This window comes from Amblyraja radiata, chromosome 24, assembly GCF_010909765.2.
Source record: "Amblyraja radiata isolate CabotCenter1 chromosome 24, sAmbRad1.1.pri, whole genome shotgun sequence".
In the NCBI taxonomy this organism is placed as follows: Eukaryota; Metazoa; Chordata; class Chondrichthyes; order Rajiformes; family Rajidae; genus Amblyraja; species Amblyraja radiata.
Genome location: NC_045979.1, coordinates 8897468 through 8910358, shown reverse-complemented (window position 1 = coordinate 8910358; position 12891 = coordinate 8897468). Strand labels below are relative to the sequence as shown.

The following is a 12891-nucleotide window of genomic DNA, read 5'->3' as shown; positions in this document are numbered from 1 at the left end:
GGCCCTTCTTCACGTAATCGCTCATCGTAACTCCTCATAAAATCAAGATCAAACTTCAAACTGGTAACTTCTCGTTTAATCTTACTATTATACATCAATTACACAAATTCTGAAAAACAGTGAAAAGAAAAAGAATGCAAGGAAACAAAAGACTTCAGTGGAAAATTACACAATTAAAAAAAAACCCCATGGTTGGTGCAAGAGGCAGTTTCAAGAACCTGATGGTTGTAGGGAAGTAGCTGTCCCTGGTGTGGGATTGCAAGCTTCTGTACACCTTGCCTGAAGGTAGCAGCAGATAGAAAAGAAAAGGACTACCCAATTTAATAATACTGGCTATTAAGGCTCCAGATTGTTCAATGCCGTGAAAAAATATAGCAATCAGATTAGGATCTGAGTCTCCATTTTCTGCCGTGGTTTCAGAATTAATTAAGGAATATGACTAACAAAGAGACCCTTTCAATTCCATTGCTCTATATTTGAAACATGAATTTTGTTAAACTAGTGTTTATCTCTTGCTCCTCTGCTACAGTTTATAACAAGGAACTCCGTGACCAATAGGACACAATAGGACTTGTGAGCATTCACATCTCTTCAGCAAGATTTAAAGCCAAACATTTATAATCTTATTTCTTTTCCACGACTTTCGTGTATTCAGTTGATGCTACAAAGCCGCTTTTCAACATTAAATTGCAAATTGGATCTAATTGTATGGCCATCCACAAGGTTGTTGGCTGAGATTTTAAAAATTATGTCGTAAAACACATACATTGTTGTCTTTCTATGTTTTAAACTGTCAACAATTAAATGTTTTCTATTTATCATCCTTCTGCTCAGCCACACTGAATTTAGAATGACTTCATTTGTCACGTGTGTTTAATTACCTAGTCACTAATCTTTGGCAGGCTGTCATCAGTTAAATTCAATAATATCCTGTACCCATTGTAACGTAATGATTGTCAAAGAATGTTCATGCCACTGCTTGCTGGGTTATAAATAATAATTCCCATCATTGATATATATCAAACGATTTCTGTAAGCCCATTCTTCTGGATTTAAAGACATATGTAAATCCAGATACATTAGCAGATGAAATTGACAAAGTGTTGTACTTTAGGCTGGTATATTAGATGAGCTATTACATATTAATGAAGAAGTAGATAGACATAATATGCTGGAGTAACTCGGCGGGACAGGCAGCATCTCTGGAGAGAAGGAATGGGTGATGTTTCGGGTCGAGACCCTTCTTCAAACTACTTCCCTATTGCTATCTGACTCATGAACCAATCAACTCTTTCAGAAGAATGGTCTCGACCCGAAACATCACATATTCCTTCTCTCCAGAGATGCTGCCTGACTGTCCCACTGAGTTACACCAGCATTTTGTGTCTATCTTAATGAAAAAGTAGGGTATATTGCACATAGAATGTGGAACATAGAACAGGAACATAGCACAGGAACAAATCTTCAGTCCACATTCTGGTAAACCTCCTCGGCATCATTTTAAAGCCTCCATATTCGGCAACCAGAACTTCACACAACAATCCAAATGTGGCCCAACCAACATCCTATAGAGCTGAATCATGACTTCCTGACTTTTATGTTCAATACCCTGACCCATGAAGGCAAGCATATCATATGCCTTCTTTACCACTATCTAGTATTGCAACTTACAGTGAGTTATGGACTTGGATTCCAAGATCCTTCTGTACATTAATACTGTTAAGGGTCTTGCCATTAATTGCTTTCATAAGTCATAGGAACAGAATTAGGCCATTCGGCCCATTGTCTACTATGCCATTCAATCATGGCTGATCTATCTTTCCCTCCTAGCGCCATTCTCCCACCTTCTCCCCATAACCTCTGACACACATACCAATCAAGAATCTATCAATCTCTGCCTTCATTATATATATATCACAAAAACAACAGAGGTTCCACCACAAATCCCTGTGGAACTCCACTGGTCACAGACCTCTAACCTGAACATTGTCCTTCCACCACAACCTTCTGCCACAAAGTTCTGAATCCATACAACCAAGTTACTGTTAATCCCTGTGCACCTTAATCTTCTGGATCAGCGTCCAAATGCCTTACCAAAATCCATGTAGACAACATCCAGCATCCTACCCTTATCGATCAACTTCATCACTTCCTCAATAACAAACTTGATCAAGTCTGTATGGCATGATCTGCTGTGCAAAAAACCCAATTAATCCATTCTCTTCCAAATGGGAGTAAATCCTATCTTGAAGAAGCCTCTTCAATAAATTCCCTGGCACTGACGGGAGGCTCACTGGCCTATAATTCCCTGGATTCTCACCACTTCTCTTCTTAAACAAAGCAACAACATAAGCAACTCTCAGTCCTCTGGGACCTTGCCTGTGGTTAGAGAAGGTGCTAATAGCTTCATCAAGGCTCTCGTAAACTCCTCTCTTGCCTCTCAATGACCTGGGATTTATCCACAATGCTCTTCAAGGTCCCCAACACCATCTCCATCTTAACCTCAAACTGCCCTTCCATATTAGTATTCTCCACATTGATCTCACTTTCCTTCACGCCAATAAGACAAAGGGAAATCCCCCAGGATACCCCTAGACAGCGCGTAGTCCGTCTCTAACATCTGAACGCCGAGCTGTAGTCTATAAACAACAGCCTGACGTAAGTGTTTTTATTGTCCAAGTGGTCCAGTGCGGAGTGGAGAGCCAGTGAAATTGTATCCTAATTCTCCACATTGGTAGAGACAGTAATAATTTTCAAAATTTGTTGTAAGTACCATGCTCTTTTTTAAAAACATGAATAAATATTCATACATTTTGTATTAATTACCCTTGAACAAGCTCCTTACATAGAATAAATCAATTGAACAGCTCAGATTTTGATCGCATTTAAAAGCCGCAGAGGACACAATGTCCTAGCACAGGATGGCAATGAAGGACCATGAATGTAGCTGAAATCTAGAAGTGTGCAGTAGGTGTCATTCAGTGAAATTAGAAATTAGTCAAAGATACACAAATATAAAAAGAGACTCATCACCTTGAGCAGAAAACATGTCAATTCAAAATTGTTTTAAAACTGTGAACTGTTACATGTGAGCAGAGGCCAATCAGGACTGGGAAATCAGTCTGAAGAAGGGTCTCCACCTGAAACGTCACCCATTCCTTCTCTCCAGAGATGCTGCCTGTCCCACTGAGTTACTCCAGCATTTTGCATCTATCTTCGGTTTAAACCAGCACCTGCAGTTCTTTCCTACACACTGGGAAATTAAATGCCTTTGGTCAAACAATAGCATAGAACAATAAAATGGGGACACAAGAAACTGCAGATGATGGAATCTTGTCCAATGTTAGATTTAGCACCCCATGTTTGAGGGAACTGTTAAGTACTACTCCAAATGCCTTACTCTCAGTCTAGCAGACACATCGTGTTGGTGATTTTTATATTCCTTTCCCCTAATTTGTTATAGTTGATGATTAACAGTGTATCGCACAGAATGGATACTGCATTCACCATGGATAATAACTAAATCTATTGCAAGTGTTATCTTGACAAAGGAACAGCAACTCAAATCCCATCCATCTAAACTCCAATTATACCACGAGGATTATCCCAAGCATAATAAGGCTGCTACAGGAACTCGGGCAGCATCAGTGGAGGGAAATGGGCTGACTACATTTCAGGTCGGGACCCTTCTTCAGAGTGATGGAGTAGATGGAAGAAAGCTAGCAGAAAGAGGCGAGTGGGAATGGTATTGCAAGAACTAGCAAGTGACATGTAGATCCAGGTGAAGAGGGTTTGATTATCAGAAATGTCAGATAGGGGAGAAAGGTGGAGATAGTATCCAAGGCTAGAGATGATAATGGGGTGTAAATGGTGGAATATGATCAGAAAGGAAGGTGGGAGTGGGATGCAGAACTAGAGGGAGGGATGGTGGGGAGAAGGGAACATTGGTGTGAAAAACGAGGGATCCGGAGTAGGGTGGGTTAGTGATGAGTGGATGGAGGAGGTGGATATGAAAGGAACCGCTTGACAGGAATAGAGGGGGTGGAAAGAAAAGTGTGTGCAGGACACAAACTGGGTAGGTGAGAAAGAAAGCATACTTTACCTAAAATGGGAGAATGCCATTGTGAGATCTTCCAGTATGTGTATGACCTCACTGAGGCCAAGGTCAGACAGATCGATATGGGAAGAGGAATTGAAGTGGCAACCTGGAGCTCCAGGTGGCCTTGGCAGAGCCAGTACAAATGGCTGGCGAAGCAGTTGCCTACTCTACACTTGAACTCACCGATGCAGAGGAGGCCACATCGAGAGAACTGAATACAATAGACGAGGTTGGAGGAGGCGCATGTAAACCTTTCTCACCTGGACAGGTGACTAGGGTCCCTGAATGGAGCGGTGGAAGGAGGTTTAGGGACAGGTGTGGCACCCACTGCAGTTGCACTGGATGTCAATTGTCAAAATCAATTAATCTCTAGAGAATAATGCGAAGAAAAGGCCAGTTACTTCATTACATTTCTCACCACTTCAGTCTGATCCACATGTTTAATTATCTTTTCTCCCCTTCGATACATTACTGCACACATCTACCTTTCCTGCTGCTACAAAATTCTCATCCAAGCCTTTATCACTTTGATGTTCAGCTCTTTTAATGATCCCTTCTGGCCTTGCACTTGAGTCCTTCATAAATTACATTCAAAATGCTGTTGGTTCGAAGCGAGCAATTTAAAATTCTCCACTGATATCATTCTCTTTCTTGATAAAGTTACTCTGGAATGCAATGAACGTTATGGTACTTCCTATGATTCTCAAAACATTTGAGCCCATCTTCACAGGTCCTTGGTCTCAATGTGCACTCTTGCAGGATAACGTATCTGTTGAACTCTCGACTCAACAATGAAGTGCCATTCCTCATTCTCACCTTCTTTGCTCCTTAGTTTAGTTTAGTTTACTTTAGTTTATTGTCACGTGTACCGAGGGACAGTGAAAAACTATTGTTGCATCCTAACCAGTCAGCGGAAGCACAATACATGATTACAACTGAGCCACCCATAGTGTACAGATACATGATATAATATGAATCAAGTTTAGTGCAAGATAGAGTCCAGCAAAGTCCGACCAAAGATAGTCCGAAGGTTTCCAGTGAGGTGGATAGTAGCTCAGTATGGCTCTTTCATTGTTGGTAGGATGGTTCAGTTGCTTCTGGAATATGTTTCTGGAACACTTGGATGCTTCTGGAACTTCTCAGACAATCCCAAAATGTTGACGTTTTCTAAAAAACATTTCTTTCTGTGGTTTCTATCCTCTTGGCAACACTGATCCCGTCTTTGTTGATCACCTAGGCTTCAACTCAAGAACTCCTTCACTGAAGCTCTCTGTCTGTCTACCCATTGCAATTTTGTTCAAATCAAGCTGTTTGAATGACAATAAAAGGCATTCTATTCTATTCTATTCTAATTCATTCATTGAGACTCATCACTGACAAGCTCATGACCAATGATGTTCCAATGTCCTATGAAAACCTGTGTGCTATTTTACTCTGTCCCATAGTTGTTACAGTATCATGATTCATCTATCTTAGTTCATTACAAATATCAAATTGTGTTTTAAAATGTACGCATCAATTTACATCAACGATCGCTCTCGATTGTTTTTTTTAAATCAACTAATCAGCAAAATCTCTCCACAACGGGCTATATAGGCAAAGTATTTCCAAATTATGCTCATAACACCTCCCTTTCCCATTTGGGATTTGTATTTAGAACACCAATTCGAAGATTGATTCTGCTATTTTCCCCCACTGTGGACTCATATTTTGCATCCTGGGCAATATTTCGCTTTTTGTCACTATTATATTTCAGTGCCCAATTATTTAAAGCTAACCATATTTATCCTGAATGAACTATCTCAAACTTAAAAGTAATAGATTTCTAAACAAAATTTAAGAAAGACAAGATAGAATACTGACCTCGGGGTATTGGGTTCAATTATTTCTCCCATATTGTCCTCTTTTTGAGGTATATTTGTTGGACAAATTAGCCCAGTTTTTTCTGTCATGACGTTTGGCACATCCATGACAGCACTAACTCTGATGTTTGTGGTTTGCCAAGAGGTCTGGCCACAGTTGCTCTCATCGCAACCCTCAGGAAAGTTAATGCCAGAGCACCAACTTCCTGCAGCTTCCCAGTAATTACATCAAGTCAGTCAAGCGAGTTTATTGTCATGTGTCCCAGATAGGACAATGGAATTTTTGCTTGCTGCAGCATAACAGAGTATTTCAAACAAAAATACAGCAAAGTCCAGTTCAATGTACACATAAATAAGCAGATAAAGTGCTGTTACAGTTCAGAGTCTGTTTGTTGGCGAGTTTAATAGCCTGATGGCTGTGGGGAAGTCTGCCCATTGAAACCAAGCTGCTGTAGCCACTAATCATCCATTTCAATGGAGAGATAAAGCTTCCAGAAAAGGGCCACGATTAAACAATTTATTTTTAATAAATTGACAATTGGTTTGAAATCATCTTTATGCTTTTAAATGTTCTATTTTTCATATGATATTAATTTTGCAAATTAAACGTGTTAAATTTGAAAGTTATTGAATGTTTGAAATTGTCACTCACATATATTCAGAATCTGAAGGTTATCAAATCTGGATATGGCTTACTTAGCGGGTTAGAAGCATTTCAGTAGATGGTGCCCCATATCCATAGTGCATTGCCGATCAGGTACGAGCCACGCCATGGACCAAGCTGCTGTTTGTAGATCTGCTCCATGCAACTTTACCCCCTTCAGAGTGGTGAGGGGAATGTTTCTCAGGAACATTAGTTCAGTGTGGTGTGGGGATACTCATAAAGTATAATTTCTTTTTGAAGAAGGGTCTGAAGAAGGGTCTTGCCCCGAAACATCACCAAATCCATCTCTCCAGAGAACCCATTGAGTTCTTCAGTATAATTTCTTTGCTGAATAGAATTGAATTGAACTTAATTTTCTGAACAGTACTATAGACCTCATCTGTCGCAGCACCTTTAGGCAATGCAATTACTACATCAAAGCTGCTCAGTCCCCATAAGCTCCCGATACGCATCTCTGGTTAACATTGCCACTACCAGCAAAAAAATAACATGGCAGCTCATTTCAAGCTTAAATGTCAAAAATATTCATGAATTTCACAGAAATCAAACTTGCTCTCCCATTTTGTTTGATCACAGCAAAAGGCACCTCAACACCATAATCCTGCCTTTGATCCATCTGCCTTGATACCATTCCCTGATAAATATACACCAATTTCAGTTTTAAAAGTTAAATGATTCTAGCAAACATAATCTTTTGAGAGACTTAATGTGAACTTCTGTTCTCAACCTGCTTACTTAAGGGGCTGTCCCACTTGGGCGACCTAATCTGCGAGTTTAGAAGAGTGTCTTCGACCTTCAAACTCGCAGCATGGTTGGCACGTGGTCCCAGGAGGTCCTATGAGGTCGCTAGAACTCTCCTTCATGCTCGAGGGAAGTTCCTGAATACTCGTGGCCTCAGCTAGGTCGCCGAAAGATTTTCAGCATGTTGAAACATTTTCCGCGAGTAAAATTTGGTCGGCATGGTTCTTTTGAACTCGTAGTGCAGTGGAGTGGGGTCGCTATTTAGTTACAGGTAGTCAAGGGCAGCCGCTGGCAATCTCCTTCGCTGACTGGGTATTTTAACTGGCTCATTGGAGTTTTCAGGACCAAGGAAAACCGACCGGTAGGTAAAATGCCCACTAAACTTTATTATACTTCTTAAAAGTGTCCATTCCTTCTCTCTCCCCCCCCCCTCTCTCCCCCCCCCCGCGCTCTCTAAAGGACTTACCATTACTGTGCAGTCGTTTTACCTTCCTCTTCATCACGGGTGTGAATTTCCGACAGTGCTCCCCCGCTTTCCCTGGCCCCCACCTTTGCGATGTGTGTGTGTGTGTGTGTGTGTGTGTGTGTGTGTGTGTGTGTGTGTGTGTGTGTGTGTGTGTGTGTGTGTGTGTGTGTGTGTGTGTGTGTGTGTGTGTGTGTGTGTGTGTGTGTGTGCGCAGTTGATCGATGCAGCTCGCAGTTTCAACGCGGACAGTCGATCCAGCTCGAGGCTTTCCAGGCGAGTGCCCTCGAGCTTGAAGGTCAAAGACACTCTTCTTAACTCGCGGATTAGGTCGCCCAAGTGGGACAGCCCCTTTAGAAACATAGAAAATAGGTGCAGGAGCAGGCCATTTGGCCGTTTGAGCCAGCACCACCATTCAATATGATCATGATTAATCATCCGATATGAGTATCCTGTTCCTGCTTTCTCCCCATATCCCTTGTTTCTGTTAATCTCAAGAGATATATTTAACTCTCTCTTGAAAACATCCAGTGAATTGGCCTCCACTGCCTTTTGTAGCAGAGAATTCACAGATTCACAACTCTCTGGGTGAAAAAGCTTTGCCTCATTTCAATCCTAAATGGCTTACCCCTTATTCTTAAATTGTGACCCCTGGTTCTAGACTCCCCCAACATCGGGAACATTTTTCCTGCATCTACCCTGTCCAATCCCTTAAGAATTTTATAAGATCTCTCACCCTTCTAAATCCCGGTGAATATAAGCCCAGATGGTCCATTCTTTCATCATATGTCTGTCCCGCTATCCCGGGAATTAACCTGGTGACCCTAAGCTGCACTCCCTCAATAGCAATACTTAGCTTTATTTTTTTACGCATGTATCCCCTTTTTGTTGTTTTTTTGTCCAGAGAAAACATTTTTTACTACATCTACCCCAGTGAATTACCATACGCACCTCAATCAGATCACTGTTAAAACTACAGGGAGAGTGCAAGTCAACGCAATTTGTCCTTACTTGTAGGACTCATGTGACATTCTCAGAAAATTAATTGAATGTCACAGCAGCTCATGCTGATGACAGTCAATGGACTGAAGATAGTGCATCTGGTCTACCATGAAATATACAAAGCTTGGGAATTAAATATTCTGATAATTTCACTAATATACTATCAATGTCAGAAATGGAAAAACATGGGAAATGGAAGCAATCTCAAATAAAATATATTTTTCCAGCCCTTCATTTACCCTTAATACTCATAACCTTAACCATTTACTACCAACGATTTTAAGTGGACATACTTTGCTGTCTCTTCCTAGATCCCATGGATGTTGCCATTGAATCTCCACTGAGTTTATATGGTTGGACAACATATTTGATAAACAACATCTCATTTAAAGTGAGGCGTAAACTTTTAAAACCCTTCTAAAATAATGAAGAGGATGCATATATACTTTAAGCGACATATTAGGATCAGATGTACCACTTTGTTAATGATTAATACGTATTTAGAATCTTGCATTAACCAATTTAATTATTTACCATTATTTGTTATGGTCATGTTCAGTATACTTATCACATTGCTATCATGTAATGTAGTGGAACAACAGAAACATTAACTCCAGTAGGCATTTCTAAATATAGATTGGTTTTTTTGCTGCATCAGCTCATAATGCATTTCACATTTGATAATTTATATACCCTCCAGAACCTTATCTGAAAGGTAACCTTTGTGATTTTAAGGATCCATGGAGAAGTTGCCATTTTGTTTGATACAATATTAAGGCACTTGCTGTAAAAGCCCAAGTAGCCAACTCAAGGTGGCCATCAGCTAAATACATGTTGGAGGCAGATTATCTTTTCCAAAAGGTGGAAGAACAAATAAGCAGTGAACATAAGCTTTAAAAAACAAAAAAATAGACATGCATTCAAAAATAGGATTTGTAAAAAAGATCCATAGTCACATGAGAATGAAAAATGTAATTAGATTAAACTATCATTTGGATTTGTTATTTGCCCCTGAGGAGAGCACTTCAAGATTATACCTCACTTGTTAAATTTCTAGTTCAACGTGGGATTTTGATTTGACCTTTAAAGTCCAAAGAACTTCATTCTTCAAAATGGATATGTTTGGAGGTTCATTGAAGTGGATAGATAAGCTATCTTGCAGAACGGTACAATCATAGCGAATATGTTTGCAAAATGTCACTTTTAAAATAAATCTTTGAACAACCATGTTTTGAAAATTCCTCAAGTATTTTCAAAGCACCGACCAATGCCCACTGCTGTTTGGCAGCTAACATTGATAAAACAGTAAACAAAGAATGGTTTCCTATCATGGAAGAACATACTTTGCAGCTTTTGAGCAGTTCATATTTTGAGTTTATCACCATGCCAACTTTGTCCGTTTTTTGGGGTAATATTTCCCTTCACCTCCTCATCGCTGCCAATACTCTTCTTCTCCCCTTAACAATTCTACCAACCACCATGCTGACTGACTTGGTCAAAGTCTGTATTTTAATAATTATGAACCCTTTGTATTTTAGGTCATTAGGTCATAAATGATAGGGGCTGAATTAGGCCATTCGGCCCATCAAGTCCACTCCGCTATTGAATCATGGCCGATCTATCTCTCCCTCCTAATCCCATTCTCCTGCCTTCTCCTCATAACTCTTTTCACCCATACTAATCAAAGTTTTAACAGTTTTTAACAGTTTGATCATGGTAAACCATTTATTGAATCTGTAACACGATTCAATCTTTCGAAATTCACCACTGCATTTTCCTTTGCGGTATTGTCACTCATCTATTGATCTATTTAGAGATTGACGGAGACCAAATTATCCCATATGGTTAATCCACTTTCATTCCATGATGTAATCAGCCTTAAAATGCGTCTATTACTAGTAGATGATGTAATTAATATATTAATTTGTTTCAATTTACTCCTATAAGGTCAGAGAGGGAAACTTTAAAGGAGATGTGCAGGGCAAGTTTTTTTTTAAACACAGGGTGGTGGGTTTCTGGAACACCTTGCCAGGGTTGTGGTGGAAACATACGTTAGTGGCTCTCAAGAAGCTGTAAGGAATTAAGATGCACATACAGGGGAGTAGAGGATATGATGAGGCCAGAAGGGATTAGTTTAAGTAGGCATCACGTTCGGCACAGAAAATGTGAGCCAAAGGGCCTATTCCTGTACTGTCCAATTCTATGTTCTATGTTCTAAGATTAACTTCCTTCAGTTATTGAGACAGAAATTATAAAATGACAAGTTATTTGCTTCATGTCCTAAATAACTACTTTCACTTTGTTAAAAGAATTAAGGAGGAGGAGAATTGATTGTATTACTTCTAATACAGGTTAGCATAAGATTAAATCCAATATTGGCTTCTGATTGCTTGGCCTTATAGCTTCGACCCAGACCCTTCACTAGCTGCATTAAACAGAGACACAGGATTGGAAAAAACACAAATCAAGATGAGCAAGGACTGTGAATTATTGACTTCTCCTTCATAAATAACTCCAGGGAAGCACCACAAAAAGACGTGCTCCCTCGTGAAAAGAAGACCTGACAATGGTGAGAAAGAGGATGCAAATATGTGGTGATTAAGCCACTTCTGATGAAAATAATAAGAGCTGCATTGGTGAAGATCTGCAAATAGGAGACACACTGTGCAGGGGCAACATGTGGTGTGTCAAGATCTTGGAAATGTGACAGAACAGAATTCAATATTGTTTTAAATTAACCACAGCCGCTTCCTTTGCAGCCCAATATGTCACTAAGTCACAGGCAAAGGTGTTCTATGGTTCAACGCTTTATCTGCACTCTGCTGCATATCATTACTGGTTGCAAAATAGGCCTCATTTTTGTTGGGATAGATAGAAATGGGGAAGAGAGACGAAAAACAAAACAAATCACAGCCCAAATACCTCACTCCTTCTAATCATTAGCATTTAGGGTAAACAGCAAAGGCAGTGCATAAACAAATCTTGCTCAAGCAAAGAGTGTTTCAGCCCTGGTGGAATAGTATACTGACACCTAGTCTCCAGACTCATAGACATTTGTCATGTGTGAGGCTACAGAGTGTGGCAGATTGTCAAATGCTATCTCATAAAAGATCGGCACTTTAAAAGGAAGGAAAATAAAATTTGGGAAGCTGTACTTAAAGCAGACATCACATTCCGATGAGTTTATCATGTGAAATAATTATATTTTCACTAAAGCAACTACTGAAAAAAACCTCCTTGCCAATGCACTTAAATTATTTTCCCTCAAAGACTAGTTAAAAATATATTTCAAGGACAACCTTAGACACCAGAGTATACTTCCAGTTTGAAGTGCCGTGAAGTGAATACACATTATGCTCAGAACATGCACATACAGATAAATACTCGGTTGTGTCACAAATAGCTACACTAGCTTGTGGTTTTTGACAAGATGTTGAACGTGGTTACACAGCAAAATATCGCCTATGGTTTCCTAAATCATTTGCAGTACAGCTGCAGCATATTTTCTGCAATGCACATACGGCTCTAACACCCGAATTCCTGATTAATTAATATTAGCCTTAACAGCACTCGGTAGTATTAAAGCAGCAATGCTAATTAACCCTTTAATCAAAATTCAATACACCAATGCAGTTTGCTGCAAAATTGACATTAAAAAATACATCATGCATGCCTTAATTATCTTGTAACATTCACATCTTCTCAAGTATCGCAAAAAAGTTGCAGTACCTCCCAGAAGCTGTCAGTCGTTTCCTCTAATCCACTGGATTCGTCGTACGAGCCTGACATCTTCAGCACGATAGTAAGACCTTGAATTCTCTGCACTGTTACTGAGCTTCAAATCTTCATGCACTGCAGAAAGACAAAAATGGCCCAAGCATTACGGAAAATCTCATGCACAGAACCAAAAAAGGTCACTGCGAACCTTCACAGCTCAATACCCTCACCCTTGCAGTCACTATACATACTGTAGCCTCAAGAGCACTGCTGCATCGACAGAACTGAACCGGGACAGAAAATAAATGGCAATTTGAAAAATGTATATTTAAAAAAAACAAAC

General features: G+C 39.8%; 1 protein-coding gene across 3 annotated transcripts in view; it reads right to left on the bottom strand.

Annotated features, from left to right (window-relative positions):
• pacsin1 (protein kinase C and casein kinase substrate in neurons 1) overlaps nt 1-12891 on the bottom strand; it is a 107111-nt gene that overhangs the window by 81821 nt on the left and 12399 nt on the right. For 2 of the 3 annotated variants that reach the window (XM_033042368.1, XM_033042367.1), the window contains exon 2: nt 12561-12683. In XM_033042368.1, the coding sequence (XP_032898259.1) occupies nt 12561-12620 (60 nt within the window). In that variant the 5' untranslated portion in view covers nt 12621-12683. Of the gene's footprint in view, nt 1-12560; nt 12684-12891 lie in introns of those variants that run through there. The other variant, XM_033042369.1, reaches the window with a different exon arrangement.